At 46.7% G+C, this 21646-nt stretch overlaps 1 protein-coding gene across 1 annotated transcript; it reads left to right on the forward strand.

The window, feature by feature from the left end:
• Positions 1 to 337: 337 nt before the first annotated feature.
• On the forward strand, positions 338 to 20374 carry ALDH2 (aldehyde dehydrogenase 2 family member). Its single transcript, XM_048514203.1, has 13 exons — positions 338 to 626; positions 6487 to 6591; positions 9153 to 9293; positions 10372 to 10451; positions 11162 to 11273; positions 11945 to 12073; positions 13069 to 13182; positions 15811 to 15913; positions 17153 to 17337; positions 17851 to 18015; positions 18294 to 18451; positions 18765 to 18879; positions 19829 to 20374. Exons 1-13 carry the CDS (start codon positions 495 to 497, stop codon positions 19859 to 19861), a joined length of 1572 nt encoding a protein of 523 aa, XP_048370160.1. The 5' UTR covers positions 338 to 494; the 3' UTR covers positions 19862 to 20374.
• Positions 20375 to 21646: the final 1272 nt, after the last annotated feature.

The following is a 21646-nucleotide window of genomic DNA, read 5'->3' on the forward strand; positions in this document are numbered from 1 at the left end:
GTTCTCCTCCTCCCCCCGTGGGCCTTGCTACAGAGGATGCAGCAGCAGCAGCTTCACTCAGCTGAGCTTGGTGTTGCTGAGGAGCCTGTTGAACTCCTGCCTGCGTGCACCAGCCGAGGAAGGTGGGAAACAACCCTCCCTGGCCAAGGGCCGGTGGGCTTGTGCCACGTCTGGATGGGGCCCGGTTTCGGTGCCCCCTCCGTCCCCGAAGGCGGTGCACGGATTTCGCTCTCGACAGCCAGAAGCGGAGAACTCCCGCGAGGGGCATCACACGTGTGAACACATCTGGTGCGCCCGGGCCCTGGTGACGCCCCTCCCCGTGCTCTTCCTCCTCCTCCTCCTCCCACCCCCCCGGCCTGGTGCGGCTGCCATTGGGCGCTGGGCGGGGGAAGGTCTTGGGGCGAGCCGAGCCAGGAAGCCCGCGGCGAGCAAAGCAGTTGGGGCGGAGCTGCTGCTGCTGCTGCTGGGCAAAGCGAAAGGCAAGGCACGGCACGATGTGGCCCGCGGCGCTGCGCTCGAGTCTCTGCAAGGCGGCCCCGATCCGCCGCCTGGGCTGCAGACCCCTGTCCGCCGCGGCAGCCGCCGTCCCGCAGCCCAACCCACGGCCGGACGTCTCCTACAAGCAGGTAAGGCGCTCCTCGCCCGCCGGCCCCGTCGCTGGCCAGAAGGAGAAGAAAGGCTGGTGCCAAGGGGGGGGGGGCGGCTCATGCAACAGGGGAGCGCAGGGCAAGAGGGCGCCGAGGCATGTGCAGAACGCCCTGGCTTGCCGCTCTTCTCTTCAGCGCCTCCTTTAGATACCCAGGTGGTCGCAAGTTAGGAGGTGGCGGTGGGGAACAGAGCCAGGATGTCTGTCTTTAGGGGGAAAAACAAATGGCAAGCGCCCCTGTGCATGTACAAAGTGCATTTGTTTTTTTACGGCCCGCCAGCTCTTTGCTTTTAACTGTCTGCCAGCTCTTTCTCAATCCCTGGCAAGTGGAATAACTTCTCTTAAAAGGCAAGGTCGGTGTTTTCTACTGGGGTGAAAGAAGGAAGAGAAGGTGCGAGTGCCCATGAGCAAGTGCAGAGTGCTTTTCCTTGCTGCGAATCTGGAAACAGAACACCTTCCCCCATGCAAAACTTTGCAGTGGGGGGGGAGGTAGTACTGTTTTATCTGCGTGTTCAGCCGGGATGAATGTCCCTGAGCAAGTACAGAGCGCTGAGCAGGGAGTTAGGCCCCCCAGAGAGAAGGGGAACTATCTTCCAGTTGGGTTTCCAAAGTAGGCTGGACCTATGGCCTCTCTCTCTTCTGTGTGTGTGTTTAACGGGGGTGGGTGGGCGGGATGGGGCGTCCCTCAAGCACCGAGCAAAAGAACCGATGCAGCTGTGCAGAGGAGAGGAAGAAAGGTCCCAGCCGCCCACATCTGCTTCTCTCGTCTTCCTCTTTAAAAAGTGGTAGTTACTCTTCTGAGGACTGGCCAAAGGGTCCTTTTTCTCCAGAGGCTCGCTCAGCAATCAGATCTTGGGACTTTACATGGCTTGTCTGTATCTCTGCTTAGGCTGGCTGGCGTTCCTCGGCTATGGGAAAAGAATGACACAAGCTGGACCCCTTTAAAAGCCCCCCACCCCACCCCAGCTGTGAGTTCTGGAGGCTTGTGAAATTGTAATAAAGGAGAAGGTGCCTTCACGAGTGTGCCAAGTGAGCCGGCCAACTGCAACCCGTGCTCACCAATCTGTACGCCAGCACCTCTCTCCGAAAACTAAATCGTGGGCAGGTGCAGGCTTGTGGGAGGAGGTCCCGTAGGGCCGTAATGCCCTGAACGTGTCCGATCTTGGAAGCTGAGTAGGGTCTGGCCTGTTTTGTCCGTGGATGGGAGACTGCCTGGGAAGCTGGGGTGCTGTTGGCCTTCGGGGTGGGCAGTATTGCTCAGTGGTAGAGCATCTTCTTAGTGTATTGTCGAAGGCTTTCGTGGCCAGATTCAACTGGTTGTTGTGGGTTTTCTGGGCAACGTTGCCGTGGTCTGGTAGATCTTGTTGCTAAACGTTTGGCCGCATCTGTGGCTGCCACAGATGCAGGCAAAAGGTTAGGAACAAGGTCTACCAGACCATGGCAACGTAGCCCGGAAAACCCACAACAACCATCTTCTTAGTGTTCAAAAGGTCTCCGGTTCAGTCCCTGGCATCTCCTGTTGAAAGGATCAAGCAGAAGGTGATTTGAAAGACTTCTGCCTGCCAGCGGGCCTCGGAGAGCCTCTGCCCATCACAGTACACATAACTGGCTTTGGTGCATTGAGGCTCCGAGTCGGTCGAAGGAGTTTGCCATTTGCCCAAGTGGACGCTTCCACCTTGACTTCTCCGGCCTGGCCTTGCAGGCTTCTGCTTGTTTCCCCCTTCAGAAGTCTCCTGCAGAAAAGCCAGGCTGGGACTGGGAGATCTCTGAATCCCTCCCAAGTCTTTAAACCCCCCTTTTCCTGTTTGGCTGCTGAAGCAGCTTGCATCGAAAGTATGAAACAAAGCGGATTTCAGTCAAAAGGGGGGGGGGTGTCTGCTGAATGCAGTCTTGAGCAATTTCCTCCCTCCCAGTCTCTGTTCCCCTGCCTTGGAGGGGATGCCGGGTTCAAACTTGCAGTTTGGTATGAAATATGAAGCTGTCCAGGCAGGGATGAACTCTGTGTTGCATTCTGGACAGCACCAAATAAAAATCGTGCAAAAGCAGCTAAGTTAAAAATGATATCGCTCTCGGGGGCAAGGAAAACTGGTCTTACAGGCCAGGCTGAAATCTGAGTCGCAGCAGAGTAGCCATGTTTGCCTGCTGCAACAAAAATAGTCCGGGAAAGCTATTCTCAAGGCTTCTTAGTGAACACTTGGCACTTGGGCTGTTGACTTGGAATGAGGCTGTGGGCTGTTCTGGAGGGGGCTCGACTGTTTCTTTCTTTATATTGTCAAAGGCTTTCACAGCCAGAATCACTGGGGTGCTGTGTGGTTTCTGGGCTGTATGGCCGTGTTCCAGTAGCATTTTCTCCTGATGTTTCACCTGCATCTTCAGAGGATCTGATGGTAGTAAAGCAAGTGGAGCGTATATACACCTGTTTCCTTCTTGTTTGTGATGCTGTTGTTGAGCTCCGAGTGCCCTCGGTGTTTCTGGAGCTTTACAGAATAAGAGAAAGGATGTCCCTGCCCCAAGGAGATTACAATCTAAAATTTGTCAGAAGAGAGAGCCAAAGGGTGTGGGGGGGGGGGGCGGGGGCGGGGAGGAGATTGCCAGGAGGGAACTGATGTCAATTAAGCTTAAAGGCAGCAGAGGATGGGGGTTCAAGGGTCAGGCGGCAGGCAGCTCAGTGTTCTGTAGAACTGCTTTGCTCCTTGGCGGGAGGGGTGCAGCGACGTGGGCTCAGATCCTTGCCAGATTTAGTGATCCAACAAATTGAGCCAGGAGAAGTTGGCTTTTTTTTCTGGGGTGGACTAGGAATGGACACCTGAAGGAAGGGCGAGAAAGAGCCAGCTCTGTTGCTGGTTATTGGCCCTGTGCTGAGGAAGCTGGCTAGATAGAGAGGGAAGGCCTGTCTGCTCGCGGGTCCCCTCTTACAGTCTGGGCAAAGTGATGATGGGTCGGGTTGTCACGTTCCCCTTTCCAGGCATTTGGTTTGCCTCTACAGTTCCCTTTTAGTGCAATGCCTAGCCTACTTGTAGGACTGAGATTTCTTATACAGTAGTGGCAAGTGACCTTTGTCCAGAGCTGACTGTTTCCAGCTTCCCTGGGGTACAGCAGTCCTGTTTCCAGCAGTGGCCAGCTGGATCTAACACTTTAGAGCACAAGCAGAGAAGTGCAGCACCTCTCAGCCCCATTGATTCCTTCACAGTTGTAGTATGGTGAAGGCTGGGTTCCTGACCCCCTTGTGCTTTCCTAAATGTTGGCTGTGTGAAGGCGCACACTCGCCAAGGAGTCAGGGCATGTCACAGTGGCCCCTGAAGGTTGTGGTTCTGAGTATTCCCCAGTGTGTAGAACAGGGATCTGGATGAGTGAGTCCACAGATACTTCAGCGATAAAACAGAGGCCATAAAATGGGTTTATGTATGTTGTGGGGGCTGTTAACAGCCTGCAGTGGAGTTCTGGTTCCCTCGGCAAGACTCCCTGTATGGACTTGGAGTTCTGGTTCCCTCGGCAAGACTCCCTGGATTTTGAGATCCTCCAAAGATATTGTGGCAGTGGGGGACTTCTCTACAGAACTTCTTTTGGCTTGCCCCAAGTCTTAAAAGCAAAATGCCAAGTGCTCCTCCCTGACTTCCCTCTCCTGCAATGGTTTAGTCCGCATTACTTGATAAGGCAGGAAAATTAATGATGAACAAAGTCTGAGCCGATGTTTGCCTTATGAACAAAGCATGCTGTCGACTTGGCTCTACCCAAATGAACAGTTCCAAGGTGGGATCAGGGCCTTGTAATTGACACAGTAATATCAGATCTGGCAGTTGCCAGAGCACAGAGTCCAGCAGAGAGACCGTTCCACAACTGAGTTATTTCTGGAGGACCACAGAAGGGGCAGTGTGAGAACTTTTCCTTTGCATAACTTTCTTCTCCCACTTCAAGGAGCTTTCACGGTGGACCCTTGCTTCGACAATACATTTAAGAATCTTTGCTTTGAATAAGGAGAACTGCGCTGCAAATTTACGATAGCTGAGCTACAAGTCAAGCTGTCAAAGTTTTGTGTGTGTTTTTAATGGTACTTTTTCTGGAAGAGGAGATCATAGCAATAGAAAATTCTTGGATAGCTTCCTTCCATTTTTATCTGTGTCTGCATCCTGTCAAGGCAGCACTTTCCTACATTTTCTACTGCTCAGTTTGTAATACATTTGAAGCACGTTCAACTTCATCCTGATATAGACATATTTATAAATACCCAGGAGGGCACCATGAAGCACAAATAGACATTAATCAAATGCAGAGTGACAGATCCTTATACCCTAACCCTGATCGGAGGGTTTATTTCACTTAAATATCAGCACAACCCTGCCAGATCTTCTTCCCACTGTGTATTTTGCCCATTATTCTATACTTTTGTGAGCCTTGAGTACATTAACATATTTCTAAAGTCCAATAAGGTACTGATTAAGAAGTTTAAATACTGGGAATGACAGTATTGTGTTTGTGTAGCTGTTTCCTATTGTGGCAGTTCTCTGGGTCTTCGGCATACCAGTTGTCTCACACACAAAGGCTGATTCTGCATGGGCCAAAAACAGCAGTGTGAAAACGGTGTGAAAACGGTGTGAATGGGTTTAAAACAGTGTAAAAGGGTTTATACTGTTTTCGCACCGTTTTCACACCGCTGTTTTTGGCTCATGCGGAATCAGCCTTAGTGTCTCCAGCCTGGTTTTAAGGCCTCAAGCAGAAATCATTTTCCAGGGATTGGATCGCACAGATTTGTTCTGCTGATGGTGGCCTCTTCCTCTGTCTCAAAAGGTTCTTTGAGCTTCTTGTGGTTGGGAAGTTTCCACCAGTAACAGAAGAGAGCTGCAGGATCCAATACAATTGTTCTTTAACTGGAAACTGAACTTGGAGCTCCCCTTGTGCCAAACACCTTGTGAGCTATAATGCCTCCTTTCAGAGGCATTGGGGGTGGGGATGGTGCCTGCTCTGGGCGCCACACCCACCCACCCCTGCACCCCCCTCTTACCTTAGCTAGTGGGAGCCTGCTACAGGCCAATCCTCAGCCCGGCCCCGCCAGGCTGCTCCTTCAACTGGTGGAGGCTCTACTGGCCCTTCAGGAGTAGCTTCACAGGAGCAGCCTGGCAGGGCGATTCTGTGCCCTGCCCCCCCCCCCCCGATCAGCTGGTGTGTGCCCAGAGACATGTAACCCCACATGTCCCTGTGAGCGCTCCGCCCCTGCCTCCTTCACTCCTTAAGAACACATTGGGCACCTGTTATCAGGAAGACCCTTGTTGGGTCAAATCAAAGGTCTGCCCAACTCTGCATTCTGCCTCCAGCGATGCTTTGCTGGATATTTCTGGGCACTTTGCAAGCCTCAAAGGCAACAGCCTTCCCTGAGGACGATGCACAGCCGGCCTCGTTTAAGGGTGTCCTCTAGGAATGGAGAAAGATGCTCCTTTTTTGCCAGTTTTCTTATGTTACAATTTGTGGGCCACTTCATTTCAGTTCTTTTTCTTCTGTGCAGTTGACACAAGAAGAACTTTGAAGTTGTATATGCTTAACAGGAGAATTCCAGTGCACCAAAATGGAAAATGGTGCAAAAAGAAAACCTTGAGGGTTTGGGAAAACAGAAGCACAATGTGGGGGCAGGGGAAAGGTTCAGATTGTCCCAGGGGGACCATGCAATAAACATGCATCCCTAGTACACTGTCTTTGAATGTGGCAGTCCAATCTAGTCATTTTGTATTAAGGGGCTCTTGGAAGACATTCTCAGCTGTTAGCCAGTATCCTCAACCAACTGAAGCATATTCCCAGTCCCTCCTACCTCAAAGCTCTTGTGTGCTTATCAGTGGATTTCTTTGTTGCAGATTTTCATCAACAATGAATGGCATGACGCTGCCAGCAAAAAAACGTTCCCGACCATCAACCCATCCACGGGCGAGGTCATCTGCCAGGTCGCTGAGGGAGATAAGGTGAATGCCAAAGTGCCTGAGAAGCTGGTACCAAAAAGTGCGGGCAGAGCGTGATCATCAACACAAGCACAGAGTTGGATATCTTTTACATAAGTTGGTAAACATTTGTCAGTTCTGATAGGAAAGGTCCAAAGATCCATTTCTTTCAGCGTGGTGTAGTGGCGTAATGGTTAATAGCAGGTGCACTCTAATCTGGAGAACCGGGTTTGATTCCCCACTCTGCCACTTGAGCTGTGGAGGCTTATCTGGGGAACCAGATTAGCTTGTGCATTCCAACACATGCCAGCTGGGCGAGTCACAGTTCTTTGGACTCTCTCAGCCCCGCCTACCTCACAGGGTGTTTGTTGTGAGGGGGGAAGGGAAAGGAGATTGTAAGCCCCTTTGAGTCTCCTTACAGGAGAGGAAGGGGGGATATAAATCCAAACTACTCTTCCTCCTCCTTCTTCTTCATGATCGTGGATATTAATTATATGCTTTTCAGCATAATTCTTTTACGTGAGGTTGTGCATTCGGCGGAAGTTATATTAGCATGTTTCTGCCTTTTAAAAAAGTCCAGATCTTCTTATAGCATTAAAGAATCTTATTGACATCCCACCTTCATCAAAACAATTATCTTCTGCGTTGTTAAACACAGACCTTTGATAAAAGAGCACTCATGTTGCTCCAGATGCCTATCAGCAAGGCTTGCCTTTCTGTAAAGTTGCACCTGCCATTTTCCTTCCAGCCGGTGAGGAAGGGAAGGAGTTTGTAAACCCCCTTGAGTCTCCTTTCAGGAGAGAAAGGTGGGGTGTAAATCCAAACTCTTATTCTTCTCTAAAAAAATATGTACAGCCAGACAGCAACCCTTGCTAGGAAAAAGTGACACTTGGTTCTGCATACTTTCTAGAAACATTTGGTAGACGCCGCATTCAGGACCCTTGTTGTTTATTTCTAACCAAATGTCTCTCCAATACTGAGCCAGGAACTTGTGACTGGCCTCAAGCATAATGCTTGGCTCCTGGCTCTTGGCCTAAATTGCACGGTTGATGTAAGGATGACAGAAATGATGGGTGAGATGCACTCACTGAAGACTGAGTTGTTACTTAGTAGCCATGTTTTTATTGCACGTTTTAAGCTGAGGTTAATCACACAGCTAGTAGCAAAGTATGCCTACTTCTGTCAACAGAACCCGCCCAGTCTAACAACCTTTTCTCCAAAGCCAAGAAGTCGGATCCCAACACGTCTTAGAATATATTGTTGAAGGCTTTCACGGCCAGAATCACTGGGGTGTTGTGGGGTTTCTAGGCTTACAGCTGTGTTCCAGTAGCATTTTCTCCTGGCGTTTCACCTGCATCTGTGGCTGTAAAGATGCCAGCCACAGATGCAGGTGAAACGTCAGGAGAAAATGCTACTGGAACACAGCTGTAAGACCGGAAACCGCACAAAACTCCACTCCTTAGAATGTGTGTGTCTTTAGGATGTCTTGATACTTGCAGCTTACGAGCTCCTATGGATTTCTACCCCATGTCAAAAAGAAAAACAAACTTGCTATCTGCATAGAAACTTCCATTTGTCCTTTTGTCTGCTTATCCAGAAACGGCAGAACAAACATGAGGCAGGCAGCTGTGGCCGTCAAAGAGAAATGCTAGGTGTACACATTGCTGGGGTTGCTCCCTGGCAGCCAGATGTACCCATTCCACTCAGTGCAATTTCATAATAGTGTTATCTCCCAACAGGGAGCCTGGGTAGTTAGATTAGCAAACGGGAACGATACAGCAGGAACTGCACAGAATCCAGGAGCCAGCTAAGGGCCACTGACTGAAGCCAAAAGGTAGCAATTGATAAACCAGTCTCAGACCCAGAAGAAACTGCCAGTGGAGTTCCAGAAGGAAGTTCAGGAGGGTGGGGAATGTGGGTCACTGAAAAGGCAATCTCAGATTTGGACTAGGCTAGTTCCTAAATACTGAATTATCCTTTCAAAAATGTGCGCAGCACTCAGAAAGCCCTGGGGTGGTAGAAATTGCTCTAGTCTGCCAAACTGTTGGCAGAACCAATGTCCGCGCTACAATGATGATCTCTGTGAAGATTTGTGTTGCACTGAGAAAGAGCAACAAACGGGCTGTTGTGGTGTTTACCTGGCTCTTGAAAATTGTCCAATTATAAACTGGTTCTTTGTTCCCACCTGCAGTAGCTCAGCGGTTTGGATTTGTTGTTGCTTGTGTTGCAGTCATCTTCTTGAGGTGGTGATTTGGCCATAAGCATCGTTGCCCTGTTGAGATCACGTAAAGGTTTCTCTTTCTTTAAGGTCTGTTGAAGCCAAACACAAATGTATGTGTGCTTCCACCAATCCCCTACATCCATGCTTTCAGCCTGTGCTGGTCCCATAAAGCCCCAACTCTGGTCATAGGGGAAAGGAGCACAGTCTGGCCAGCCAGTCCACGTAGCTGCAGAAGTTCTGAGATGGTGGTTTGCCAAAAGCACATGAATCCAGGTGTCCCTCTGCGTCCGTTTTTGCTCCTCTGGGGCTGCTGGGTCACGTCCCAACCTGCTGCTTAAGCTGCTCCCTTGGACTCCTTTTCCAGGCAGACGTGGACAAGGCAGTCAAGGCAGCCAAAGATGCATTCAAGTTTGGGTCTCCTTGGAGAAGGATGGATGCTTCCCAGCGAGGCAGACTGCTGCACCGTCTCGCTGACCTGATCGAGAGGGACCGGGCGTACCTGGCTGTACGTATGGACTTGCTCTGCTGTCTGATTTTGGGAGTGGGGCTTTCTGACAGGGCCGGCCATCTGAGATGTCAAAAAAGGTCTGGTCTGATCAAATATAGGTTCAAGCATTTTTTAAAAGCGTGGATTTAATTAGAACAGCGACAAAAATACTTTAGTGAAATATCAAGCATGCTTGTGTAATTATTTGTAAGCAAGTTAGTTAGCCTTTATGAGAAAACAATAAAATTAACTTTGTAAATAACATAATTAATGTTTATAACAGTTAACACTATTAGGTTAGGTTTCTATAGACATGTATGATTGAATTCCACCCACCCCACCCCACCCCACCCCCGTGGCAGGTGGGGGTGGCTGTCTTCCTGGATCACTAGGGTCAGCCTGCAGTTACCAAATTAAAACAGGAATAAAGCAGAGGAATGGCAACTATTACACACACACACACCCCAAAATAAATTGTAAGGGCAGTTGTACTCATTAGGGTTTGCATGGTATGGTGGCCAAGAGTGATGGACTCTAATCTTGATGAACCAGGCTTGTTTCCCTGCTCCTCCACATGAAGCCTGCTGGGTGACTTTGGTCTAGTCGCAGTTCTCTCAAAACTTTCTCAGCCTCACCTGCCTCACAAGGTGTCTGTTGTGGGGAAAGAAAGAGAAGGAGTTTGTAAACCCCTTTGAGACTCCTTACGGTTGAGAACAGTAGGATACAAATCCAAACACTTCTTCTAGGTAGGCTGTTATAGCAGGTAGCTTTGAATTGCAGCTAGATTTGCTATGGGGGTTTGTGTAGCGGGTTTTTTGGGGGGGGGTTGCAGCCCTCATTGCTGATCTTGCTAGCAGATGTCACTAAAATGAAGTAAAAATGGTATCCCTGTACAGCAACTTTCTTGACTTAGTGGGTCTTTTGACCACAACCAAGGAATAGGCAAGTCTGTGGACAGGGTGTGACTAGCCAATTTGATTACCATTCCAACATTTCCTGATACTTTTGGGATATCTCTAGCAGGCACTTGATTATGCAACTTGGGGATAGGCAAGGTGGGATGGATGTGGAATTGATAACTTCTGTTTGTTCACAGGCTTTGGAAACCTTGGACAATGGCAAGCCGTACGCTATCTCCTATCTGGTGGATTTAGACATGGTCGTCAAGCATCTCCGGTGAGGATTTTTGAACGTGGGGCGAAAGCTAGGGGCAATAGTCTGGATCCAGTAGATCCGTACCACTAATGGTTGGACTTTACTGCATTGCTTCCCTGAAGCTGGGGACTTTGTGGGATCTGGCCCTTTCCTTTCTCACCATCAATTTCTTCTGCAAAAAACCCTGTTTAAATAAATGAGAACTTTTACAAGATGCTAGTGAGCCAGATGGTACAGAGGGAAGCCCAGAAGCTATACATAATGTTCCCGTACACAGAGGTGTCCATATTAGTCGCAGGCAGGGGGGAAAAACCCAGACTCAACTGATGTGCTTGCCAGGAATGTCATGAATTTGTGTAGGCTTCTTTCTCCTCCGCCTCTGACTCCCAGTGTCTTGTATTTATTCAAGCGAACAGCAATCTTATGACATTCATGATGCAGTCCATATTTTTAGCTAGCAGAACTGGAGCAGAGAAAAAGGGAGGTGCAGGGGGCTACAGCTGAAACTAACCAGAGGCTGTCTAAGAAGGTGGGCTGTTCAAAGTAAACAGTTGAAAACTCCCTTCTGCTTTCCATGCTGTTCCAGATGAGAAGAAGTCCCAAGTACACAGCAGGAGAAATACAACAAAAAACATTTACAATAACTCTTTTGAACTATAGTGGAGCCTTCCCTGCAGATCTGTCTCCTGATCTCAAATTTATTGTGTAAACAATGACTTGTTCCGCTTCAGGTACTATGCAGGTTGGGCAGACAAATTCCATGGGAAAACTGTTTCCGTGGATGGAGACTTCTTCACGTACACAAGGCACGAGCCAGTCGGGGTCTGTGGACAGATCATTCCAGTGAGTAATGTTTATCATCCTGTACCTTGGGAGATGGCTGTGCTGTGTTTGAAGCATCCAAAGAATGTGCCTCTGTGTTTCTGTAACCATTCAACTAGAGATAAATTAGTGTGCTGGTCAGTCTTAACATGCTGCCATACTAAGACTGTCGACCTTCTTCTGCATGTGTGCCTGTGTATAAACAGAATGGACTGGAAGCGATTTGGCTGTGCAGACTGAAAAAGAGGCTTGGTGAACATAATCTTTCCTACTCTGTGTTGGGGCTTATCCTGAAAGGAGGAGGGCCTCAGGTGAAGAAGTTACTTCAGCACATCACACCAGATCTCCTTTAGCCTTACAAATCCTATAACAGCAGGATAAAAGAAAGCCCAGATTTGGCTGACGACATCCCATCTTTGCTGATCTTTGGCTATCAGTTTTCTTGTTCCGTGCAAGGCCATGATTCTATTGGTATTTATTTATTTCAATTTGTAAGATACCATTTCCCATGTGGGCTCAATGTGATAGTACTCGTTGCATTGCAGATTGAATGCTGCAAAGTCCCCCGGCAAAATCCAAGGAACTAAAAAAAATATGACCCCTGCTGTAGAAACAGGAAATGGATGTGAAGGAATTCTGCTACGCTGGTTATGTGAATCTCGTCTCTTCTCTGCTTTGTGTCTTTGCTGCAGTGGAATTTCCCACTGCTGATGCAGGCCTGGAAGCTAGGGCCGGCACTGGCCACGGGGAATGTGGTGGTGATGAAGCTGGCTGAGCAAACTCCTTTGACCGGTTTGCACGTGGCCAGTCTGATCAAAGAGGTAAGAAATCTGTGGGGGCTCCTGCTGACCTCCTAACGGTGTCCTTTCCCTGCAACATGAGCCGGGTCATCATACCTACATTCCAAATTAATTGACTTAACAGCAGAAGCGCACTGGGGGAAAATGGCATCTGGGGCAACACCTGCTCAGGGCACCCTGCCCCCACCTTCCACTTACCTTCGCCGGCGGAGGAGAGCTGCAGCAGTCCTGGGCAGCCTGGCGGGGCTCCTGGCCTAAAGGCACCCCCGATGTGATTTAACTGGTGGCGCCCGGGGTCAATTGACCCCCCATGTCCCTCTGGTAGATACACCACTGCTTAACGGTCATCACTCACCTACTCATGCAATCAGCAAGCTGGGTATTTCTGCAAGTGATCTCAGCTGCACCAGGACAAATGTAAGGTTCCCAGAGAGAAGCCACAATCTGTGGGAAAAGGGTTGCAGTGTAAACTTCAGGGAGTTTCTCTGTATCTGTCTACCTTCCAGCCTAGCCCTTTGCTGTCTTCTCCCATCTGTCATATTTTACACACACACACACCCCATTTGGGGGCATGGGGCCAGTAGAGAAACTGCTTGTCTCCACCTCTTCTGGGAGGCTCTCAAGCCCCAAGCGTACCTATTCTCTTCTGGGAGAATATCTATCCTCTTCTGGGAGGCTCTCAAGCCCCAAGCGTATCAAAAGCTCCCAAAGGCATCTGGTGTGCCACTGCAAGTCGCAAAGTGGTGGACTAGATGGACTCTGGTCTGATCCAGCAGGCCCTTTCTTATGTTCTTATTCTGAGTCACAATGAATCCCAGCATTGCCTTTTCTGACTGGCAACAACTCTTCAGGGCCTCTGGCTGGGAAAGGTCACTCTCAACCCAGCTGCCCTCTGAGTGGAAATGTAGAGGACTGACCTCAAGACTTTCCCCTTGAAGAGCATGTGGCCAATCACTGACCGGCAGTCCCTTCCTGAATCATGAAGGAAGAACCATCTTTTCTGCTTCTTCTTGCAGGCTGGATTCCCTCCTGGCGTGGTGAACATTATTCCTGGCTTGGGGCACACAGCAGGCGCTGCCATTGCTTCCCACATGGATGTCGATAAAGTGGCGTTCACTGGCTCCACGGAGGTGAGTGACCTGGAAGCCCAGAGCTCCTGTCTGTGCCATCAGGCAATGGAGCAGGACAGGGCTAGCCTGTGGCTCAGTTTCCCAGTACCTGGCTAGCTCCAGCTTGCTCTGACTTTTGGCCTGAATACAGTCTCCACGAGACCTAAGATGAAGCAGCCCTGGCCCCTTCTGCTGCTGCGTAGCACTGATGTGGCGCCACCAGGGCTCAGAGTGCTTCACAGTTTCCACCAGCCGATAGGCCAGCATTTTTTGTCACATTGCTGATGCTTAAGGTGATTGGCTGCAATATCTTTTAACCATTTGCTGTGAGGATTTTAAGAGAAAACTGACATAGCCGTGAAGGATTTTCCTTTATTATTTGTGAAGCACCATCTGCTTGCGGAATAATATTACAGTGGGTTGAGGAAAGGTCTCTGCCCCCAAGCAGCTTACCTTCATTTCAGCAAACAGGGGAAATTACAAAAAGGAGATTAAAGAAGGTGACAGCCATGGGTATATGCAGAGGCAGTTTAGCTCTCTGTTTGGGACTGGAAAGTGCTGTCAAGTCACCGGTGACCTTATAACAACCCTGTTGGGTTTTCAGGACGAGAGACAAAAGGAGGTGGTTTGTCATTGCCTGCCTCTCCATAGCAACTCTGGATCTCCTTGCTGGTGTACTATCTCAGTACTAACATTTTTTTGTGAAAAACCATAAAGAAACTTTTGCCAAACTCCTTTCGTGGACTGGTTTTGACAGAAAAGATAAAAAAGCTAAAAGGAACAGTTTGGCTGTCCAGAATTGTTGCTGAATGTGAACTAGTAGAAATGGCTGGAGTTTTTGGGCATTGTTGTTCTTGGCGTTGGGTCCAGTACTAACTTGCTGTAGCATTTCCTACAGCTGTTTAAAAGTCTCTGGAAGGTTACAGTGCAGTGGTGTGAAACTTTATATGCCCCCACTGCTCTGCAAAGAAGCCTGTGACAATTGATCAGCCATAGAATAATGCAACAGTGAGGTGAATGAAAGTGAATTTTTTTTAATGACCTTACTAAAATGCTTGGCATCCACAAATCAGATTCTTTCCGGGACTTCTGATAGCAGGGGTGTGTGATCTGATTGCTCTAGCAGGCCTGGAAGGATGGTGGTAGATGTATGGAGGCAGGGTGTTAACGGCTTAGGAGGACAGCCACAGAGTCCCTTGCACAAGGCTGTCCTCCGGATTATGCCGCCTCCTATATCCTTAGGGTCACAGTGGACGACCGCTTAAACTGAGAGCATCCTTGAAGGCGCAGCACCCGATTAGACATCGCCCATTTTCCAGGGCCAACACTGCTTATCTTCGGAGCTCAGACAAGGTCGACTGGGCCACCCAGCTCAGGGCAGCTCCCCATTTAGAATGGGAATGCAGGGTGTCTGCTGGCCTGGGGTTAAGGCTGTTATCTTGAAGCCAGACAGTTAACAAGATTACTTCCTAATTGAGTCTTCCTTGATTAGAACACACAGGAAGCCGCTTCCATCCCTTTTAGGCCTCCTGGGCAGATGATAAACGGTTTGAGGTGGAGGATTGAGTGACAGCAGATTGTCTCACTTACAATAGGCAGTGGATTAGATCAGCTTTTCGTCTCGGTCAGAGTAACCAGAGCGTTGTAATTCTTTTTGCGTTTTATTCTGTATATAAATTAGCTTCACAACTAACAGGGGATACTTGGCCTGTGACTACCATGAAGTTTCATGGTTGAGCTGGGGCTGATAGCCCCAAATCCCCAAAGATTTAAGCCACACGGCTTTCTTCCCCCTTTTCAGGGTCTGATCTGGGAGAAGATCTGGACCCTTGACGTAACTTTTTGGAAAGCCTTCCTGCATTAAGTAAGGCTCACATCAACAACTTTTGAACTGCATTTTGGTGAATCAGAATACTGTGGTGAATAGCTGCTATTCAGTGTACCTTATTGGCTCTCCAAGCCAAACCAATAACCCTCAAGGAGAAAAGATAACTGCTGGAAGAGGGTGAAAATATTACAGCTCTAAAGTCAATAGAAAGAAACTAGATGTTACAAGAGGTGAATGCAGAGGACAAGTTGGAACTTCTGATTGCTATGGAGACACTGGGATTTGAGTAATTCCTCTGCAAAACAATACCATAAGCTGTCCGTACATTGATCCTAGCTTTGCAGCGTGCAAACAAAGGAGAAGGGCTAACCGGTAGCTTACACAACACAAGTAATCCATAATGATCCAATTTCACAGTACTTCTAGAATAGTTTTAGTGCTGCATCGTACTTCTTAAATTCTTGAGACTGAAATAGTGCTGAACTTAGCTTGTGATCCTAAATATACATACTTAAAGTTAATTGTAAGTCATGGGATTTGCTTCCACTTAATCTGTTTTAACATTGGCCTGTCAGAACTCAGTGGGCCATTGAGGGGGTAACCAGCTTGCATTAGCTATACTGGCCTCTTACTTCTTAGGTTGCCCTTACTCTTAGAAAGAATACCAACAATGTAATGTTGTCCTCTTTGCTATCTTGCAAAGGGTCCTGCAGCAACTACCCAGGCGTTTGTTTTGTATAAGGCCTACCTTGCCTCTTTGTACTGCCTAGTACTGGTTTCATTTTGTACATTCAACATCCTTCTTCATCTTTTCATAATAGGTTGGGCACCTAATCCAAAAGGCTGCTGCTGAAAGTAACCTGAAGAGAGTGACACTTGAGCTGGGGGGAAAGAGCCCAAATATCATTATGTCTGATGCTGACAGTAAGGCCCTTTTCTTGTTTGTAGCAATGGAGGCTGGGAAGGGGTCACATCTTCAGTGAGTCAAATTGGTTTACTGCCCTTTGAGACAATGTTAGGGAAGCTCTCCAGTTTGAGAGAGACACAATATCAAGATACACCTTGCAAGCTCTGATGCAGTGATGTCCCTTCTGTTGCCGTTCCACCTGAGTGTAAGAAAACAGAAGTGGAATGCTGAACTTGCTGCACAGGATCCCTGGGAAAATGTTCCACTTTTGTTAGTTTGGCTTATGTTCAATATACCTGAGAATCCCAGCCATAGATTGTATGAGGTGCTGCAGCTTAGGAGATGCCTCTGATTTGCTCAGTTACAATAGCAACAACAACAATAAATGATGAAGTTAAGGTACAACAGGAGTCAAACTTTTTAGCAGAATGTCTTCAGAAGAATTTATTTAGCAACTAAACAGGCTTTGGGGAGGGGTTGAGGCTCAACAGCAGAGCACAGGCAGAGCATATGGAATAGCTCATGTCATACCTCCTTGCAAAATGTAAGAGCAGCTGTTGAGCAAGCAAGAGTTATGCAAAACACATTGGGAATGTTTAATTAACCTACTGCTGCACCTTACATTGTAGCTACCTTGAATGTATCTTGGAAAGGTGGGATAAAATCTTTCTCAAAAAATTGCTGGCTTTCCATGCCACTTTTTTCCTTTTTAAGTGGAGGGGGAGGGGGATTTGTCATTCGGTTATATTTGTTCCTTCCTCCTTTGCTTTATCTTCTGCTGCTGCATGGTTTCTCTTCTTTATTTCCTTCACCTGAGCCAAGTAACTTACACCGCCTATTAAAGAGTGGTTGGTAGGTAGGTAGGTAGTCTGGTGTCAGTAGCTGCAATATATATGCACTCTAAAATATAAGGAAACCTTAAACATTAGGAATAATTTCCTAAATATAAGAAGATAAGCAGCAAAATACATTTCTGAGGGAAGGGGTGAGTGAAGGTTTTACCTTCATTAGTTTGTAGGAAAAAGCTGCACCAGAATGTTTGTGTGGGGTTAATTCACTGTCTGATACCCATCCTAAAAGATGTTGCTTAAGACTGTATCCAGTATGACTTGTCAACCTTGTATCCCTGATCCAGCATTAGATGGTAAATGGTTTTCTTAGGAAGCAGATATAGAATCGTGGTTGTAACTCCCAGTGGCTGGTAAGGAGATTTATTTTCCAGATCACCTTGCAAAGTGACTTTTTTCTTGTTGCAGTGGACTGGGCTGTTGAACAAGCCCATTCTGGGTTGTTCTTCAACCAGGGGCAGTGCTGTTGTGCTGGTTCTCGGACATATGTTCAAGAAGATATATACCATGAGTTTGTGGAGAGAAGTGTGGAGCGAGCCAAAGCCAGGGTGGTTGGAAACCCATTTGACTTCAAGACAGAACAAGGACCTCAGGTAAGAGCATATAAGTTCAAAACTGTATTTGTCCCGTCTTATTCCCAACTCTATCTCCTTTCATCCTGTTTCTTCCATTGAAAAACTAGGGGGCATCTTCTTGGTCTTTACACACTGTCCAAAAATAGCCCTTAGTTTAGAAGAGTTGAACACTTATGAAAATCTGTGTATCATTCTAGATGGATTGGGAAATGTAGTGCCACTTTTTGGATGCGTTCAAATGGCGGCAGGAGACAATGGGATGAACAGTGTCTCTTTAGCAGGAAACTGACATCAGTTTGAAGATCCAGTGTATTTACTTTGGTAACCATGCCAAAGGCAGTCAGTTTAAAAAATATACTGACAGAACTTTATATCCTTATCAATGAAAAGGAAATATCTGAATCTCTGTTAATTTTGCCCGAACTGGAAATCCATAGTGTACATAAAAATGTGAGTGATGCTGTGGTAAAATGCTTGTCTTCTGAGGAGACCTGAACTCGTCAAAATGTCTCTGTTTTTATGGCCCTTCAGGTTGATGAGAGTCAGTATAAGAAGGTCCTTGGATACATCAGTACTGGGAAAAAAGAAGGAGCAAAATTGCTTTGTGGTGGCAATCCTGCCTCAGACAAGGGCTACTTCATCCAGCCAACTATCTTTGGAGACGTTCAAGACAACATGATTATTGCTAAAGAGGAGGTTAGACTGTTCATTCGCTTGTTCTGCCAGCTTGCTGTGGTGCTCAGTGGTGCAAAATGTCAATTCTCAAAATTGTACAAGCTGTAAACATTGTGTAGCATTTTAACTACCCTTCTGTTTTTAATTATGCCTTGACAGATCACAGTGAAATTTTATAACTGTTTATGCAACTGAGTACTAGAGTTACAAGGAATGTAACCTACACACTTAAAACACTAACTTGTGATGGGAATGACAGTAGAAATCTCCCTCTTGACACGTGTGCTCCTTTTGTCCAGATATTTGGTCCAGTCATGCAGATCTTCAAGTTCAAAACCATTGAGGAAGTCATCAACAGAGCAAATGACACCAAGTACGGCTTGGCGGCTGCAATCTTCTCCAAAGACATTGATAAAGTGAACTACGTTTCCCAGGGTTTGCGTGCTGGAACCATCTGGTAAGCGGTTAAATGTAAGAATGCCGTTGCTGAATCTTGCCGGTTTAACCAGCTTTATACATTCTCTGTATGCAGTTTGCTAGTCCTCATGAGTGCTTTGTAGCATTTGGACGAGAGGGGATCTCCATAGACATAGAGGTTTCACTGCTAGTTGTTTGGTCTCCCCTGTCAGAGCTTTTTTAATGAGAGAAACTCCTCTGTTTTAGCCAAAGGCACTTCCTTTTTTCCAAACTCAGACTTGCGTCCCATCTTCTGAAACTCCTGTCCATATTTCAGGTATAAATGAAGTTAATTATTTCCCCCCCTTTTCTAGGGTAAACTGTTACAACGTGTTTGGCAGCCAGGTTCCATTTGGTGGCTACAAAGCATCTGGACAAGGTCGGGAGGGGGGAGAATATGGCTTGCAACCATACATGGAGGTGAAAACGGTGAGTACCTTTTCCTGTTTTCCATGAAACAACCTTGTCCTATAATTTGCCAGTATCTCTACCCCCATGCTACAAAATGGAGCACTTGTTTTACCTCTTGCAGCAGAGGAAGGGAGAAGTTCTGTGAGCAGAAACATCTGCACTGCTTATGTGGCGACTAATGGCACACCATGTTCTAAGCAGCAGAAAATAATCTTGCAGTACGCCTATCATTTCTCATTCCATTAAATATGGAACTTTCTAATTCCATTAAATAGGAACTCCTGGAATCTGTTTTGTATTGATAGCATCTTTTATGTTGTGAAGAAAAGCTTGGGAGTAGGTTCCAAAACATGCAGTGCCTGAATCAGACTCAGTGGAGAGATCCCAACAACCCCCTCATTCTTTTGAACAGGCAGCTTCCAAGTGTTGTCATCCTAAATGTTGTTTTTCCTCTGCAGGGTGACCCTGAAGTAACGTTTTGGTGAATTGTCTCAAAACTGCTGCAGCCCTTTTCACGATAGTTCTAAAAAAGCAAAACAAAAGGGCATTGAGTTTATAGGAAACTGTTGGGAAGCGTGTCTTGTGACATACAGAAAACACTGAAGTCTTTCTGGTTGTGAAGTGGTATCTGTTTGAGTCTGAAGTGAGATAAAAGAGTTTATAGTAAGGGTAAAGCACTTTATCCTGATGTCTTGCAGCTTATAAAATGGACTGAGCAGACTTATTGATATCATTTCATTAGCCAGGTAGCTATGGGCTTGATTACATTCTGAAACTTGTGGCTCTGTCCGGTGAGTTCTGCTTCAGATGTTTCATCAGATGGGTGATGGTAAATCTGGAAGAATAAGGTCCGGATTACACCCCTTCTGCTGTTTTGTTTTGCCTAAACAATTTTGATTAGGATCCCATTTGGGACATGGGAGAACAGTCGACTGAACCAGTAATTTGTAACCCACTTTACTTCTAGGTGACAATCAAAGTTCCACAGAAGAATTCCTAAAGGACACCTGCGACACAGGTGTAGCTGGCGTGGAAAATGTTAGCCCCTTGCTAGCAGAATAAGGATACGTAGAGAAACGTCCTTCACAAAGCACACTTTAACCTCTGCAACTTAAGAAGCCTCTATTCAAGGAGAAAAACCATTTGCCTGTCTGCGCCTGTATGTTACTTGGATCTTTTTCTGTACCGAACAACATACCTTGTATTTGAAGTTCAGAATATCCGTCTGAGCCCTCTGTAAAATGAATTGTTGTGGTGGCACCAACTTGTAAAGACAGTTTCTGTGGCTTTCAGAAGTACCGTAAGAGGAAGTTGATTGCTGAGGGTTTCTTTCCTTTCCTTTTCATGTAGAACCTGAACAGCATTTGTCTCTTTTTTTATGTCAGAAAATGCAACAATCAAGTAGCCATTCTAGATCAATAAGTGCTGTGAAGTTGGATCTATTTTTACTAGCAGCTTGTGTGATTTTTCTGTAAGCTTATATGAAATGCATTAAACAAGTTTCATAGTAAAACTACTTGATCTAACAATCTGTTTCAGATAATGCCAATAATGTTAAGCAGAGAGAGTATTTATTTAAGAGAATTTCTATGCCATCTTTTTTGAAGCAGCTCTCAACTAGCACTTTTAATTGGTCCATAAGTAAGGCTAGAGTATCCAAAAATACATTAATAGTGCAATCCCAAACAATTACTCCAGTCTAAGCCCACTGAAGTCAGTAGGTTTAGACTGGAGTAACTTTGTTCTGGATTGCACAATAAGTCTTCATAGTACAATCCAGCTAAGGTGAAACATACAGGTGAAGGCTTGGTTTGTATTTATCAGAGCACCACTTCATACTGGTGTTTGCAGGAAAAAAGCAAGAACATTCAAAGAGTATACAATGTCACAGCACTACTCAAAGAAGAGAAATTAATACTCGAATTTCTGTACCACTATTTATTTCATCCTTGAAGATTAATGTTACAAAAAACAATAATTCCTTTCCTCTGCCCTGTTCTTATTCAGGGTGGACAAGCTTTGTCTACCGTGTGCTGCAGAGGGGATTTTAAAAATTCCAGACAATATAGGTTGGCAAGCATCTCGCTATAGGCACTTGCTTGGCTGTAATATATTATTAACTGCCTAAAGAATGAACTACATTACTACTTTATGCTAAGTGAGTTCTTACCTTTCAGTACTTCATAGGCACCGTGCTGAAGATCCACCCTGCTGCTTGGATGCTGCATGAAGGATGAGGCAGTAACCCTGTCTCTTGGTGGTGGTGGAAAGAGTTGCAGCTGACTTACAGCAAGTGTAGGGTTTTCAGCACAAGAGATGAACAGAGATGGTTTGCCATTGCCTGCCTCTGCATAGCAACCCTGGACATCCCTCTGAGTAGTAACCAGGGCCAATCCTGCTTAACTTCTGAGATCTTGTGACAATGGGTAGCCTCTTGGACAATGGGTAGGCCATCTTGCATAAGAAGCAGAGCAGGCTCTTGCAGTTAATATGCCTTAGACCAGGGAAAGGCGGAGATAATTTCCTATGTTCAGCCCTGGGACTTATTGCCAAATGGGTGGCTCTCTTCCTCATCCCTTTCTTTTGACAGACCTCAGCCCCAGAGGGAAACTTCCAGTGATAGTTCAGAATGTGTTATACTCTTGTAGAAGTTACATTCTTGTGTTTTATATGTGTGTGAGCATGATCTTTAGTGAACGTAGGTACTGCTTTCATTCCCTTTGACATTTCCCAGCCTGAAGGGACAGGATTAATATATCAACCTACATGATGGTGTTATTTGTGT

The sequence above is a fragment of the Sphaerodactylus townsendi genome, linkage group LG13 (assembly GCF_021028975.2).
Source record: "Sphaerodactylus townsendi isolate TG3544 linkage group LG13, MPM_Stown_v2.3, whole genome shotgun sequence".
Classification (NCBI taxonomy): Eukaryota; Metazoa; Chordata; class Lepidosauria; order Squamata; family Sphaerodactylidae; genus Sphaerodactylus; species Sphaerodactylus townsendi.

Excerpts from the sequence above, each read along its gene's own strand:
- ALDH2 (XM_048514203.1), top strand. The coding sequence starts at position 495 with ATGTGGCCCGCGGCGCTGCGCTCGAGTCTCTGCAAGGCGGCCCCGATC. Across the intron at positions 9,294-10,371 it reads GGGACCGGGCGTACCTGGCT|GCTTTGGAAACCTTGGACAA; the intron begins GTACGTATGGAC and ends GTTTGTTCACAG. Across the intron at positions 15,914-17,152 it reads CATTATGTCTGATGCTGACA|TGGACTGGGCTGTTGAACAA; the intron begins GTAAGGCCCTTT and ends TTCTTGTTGCAG.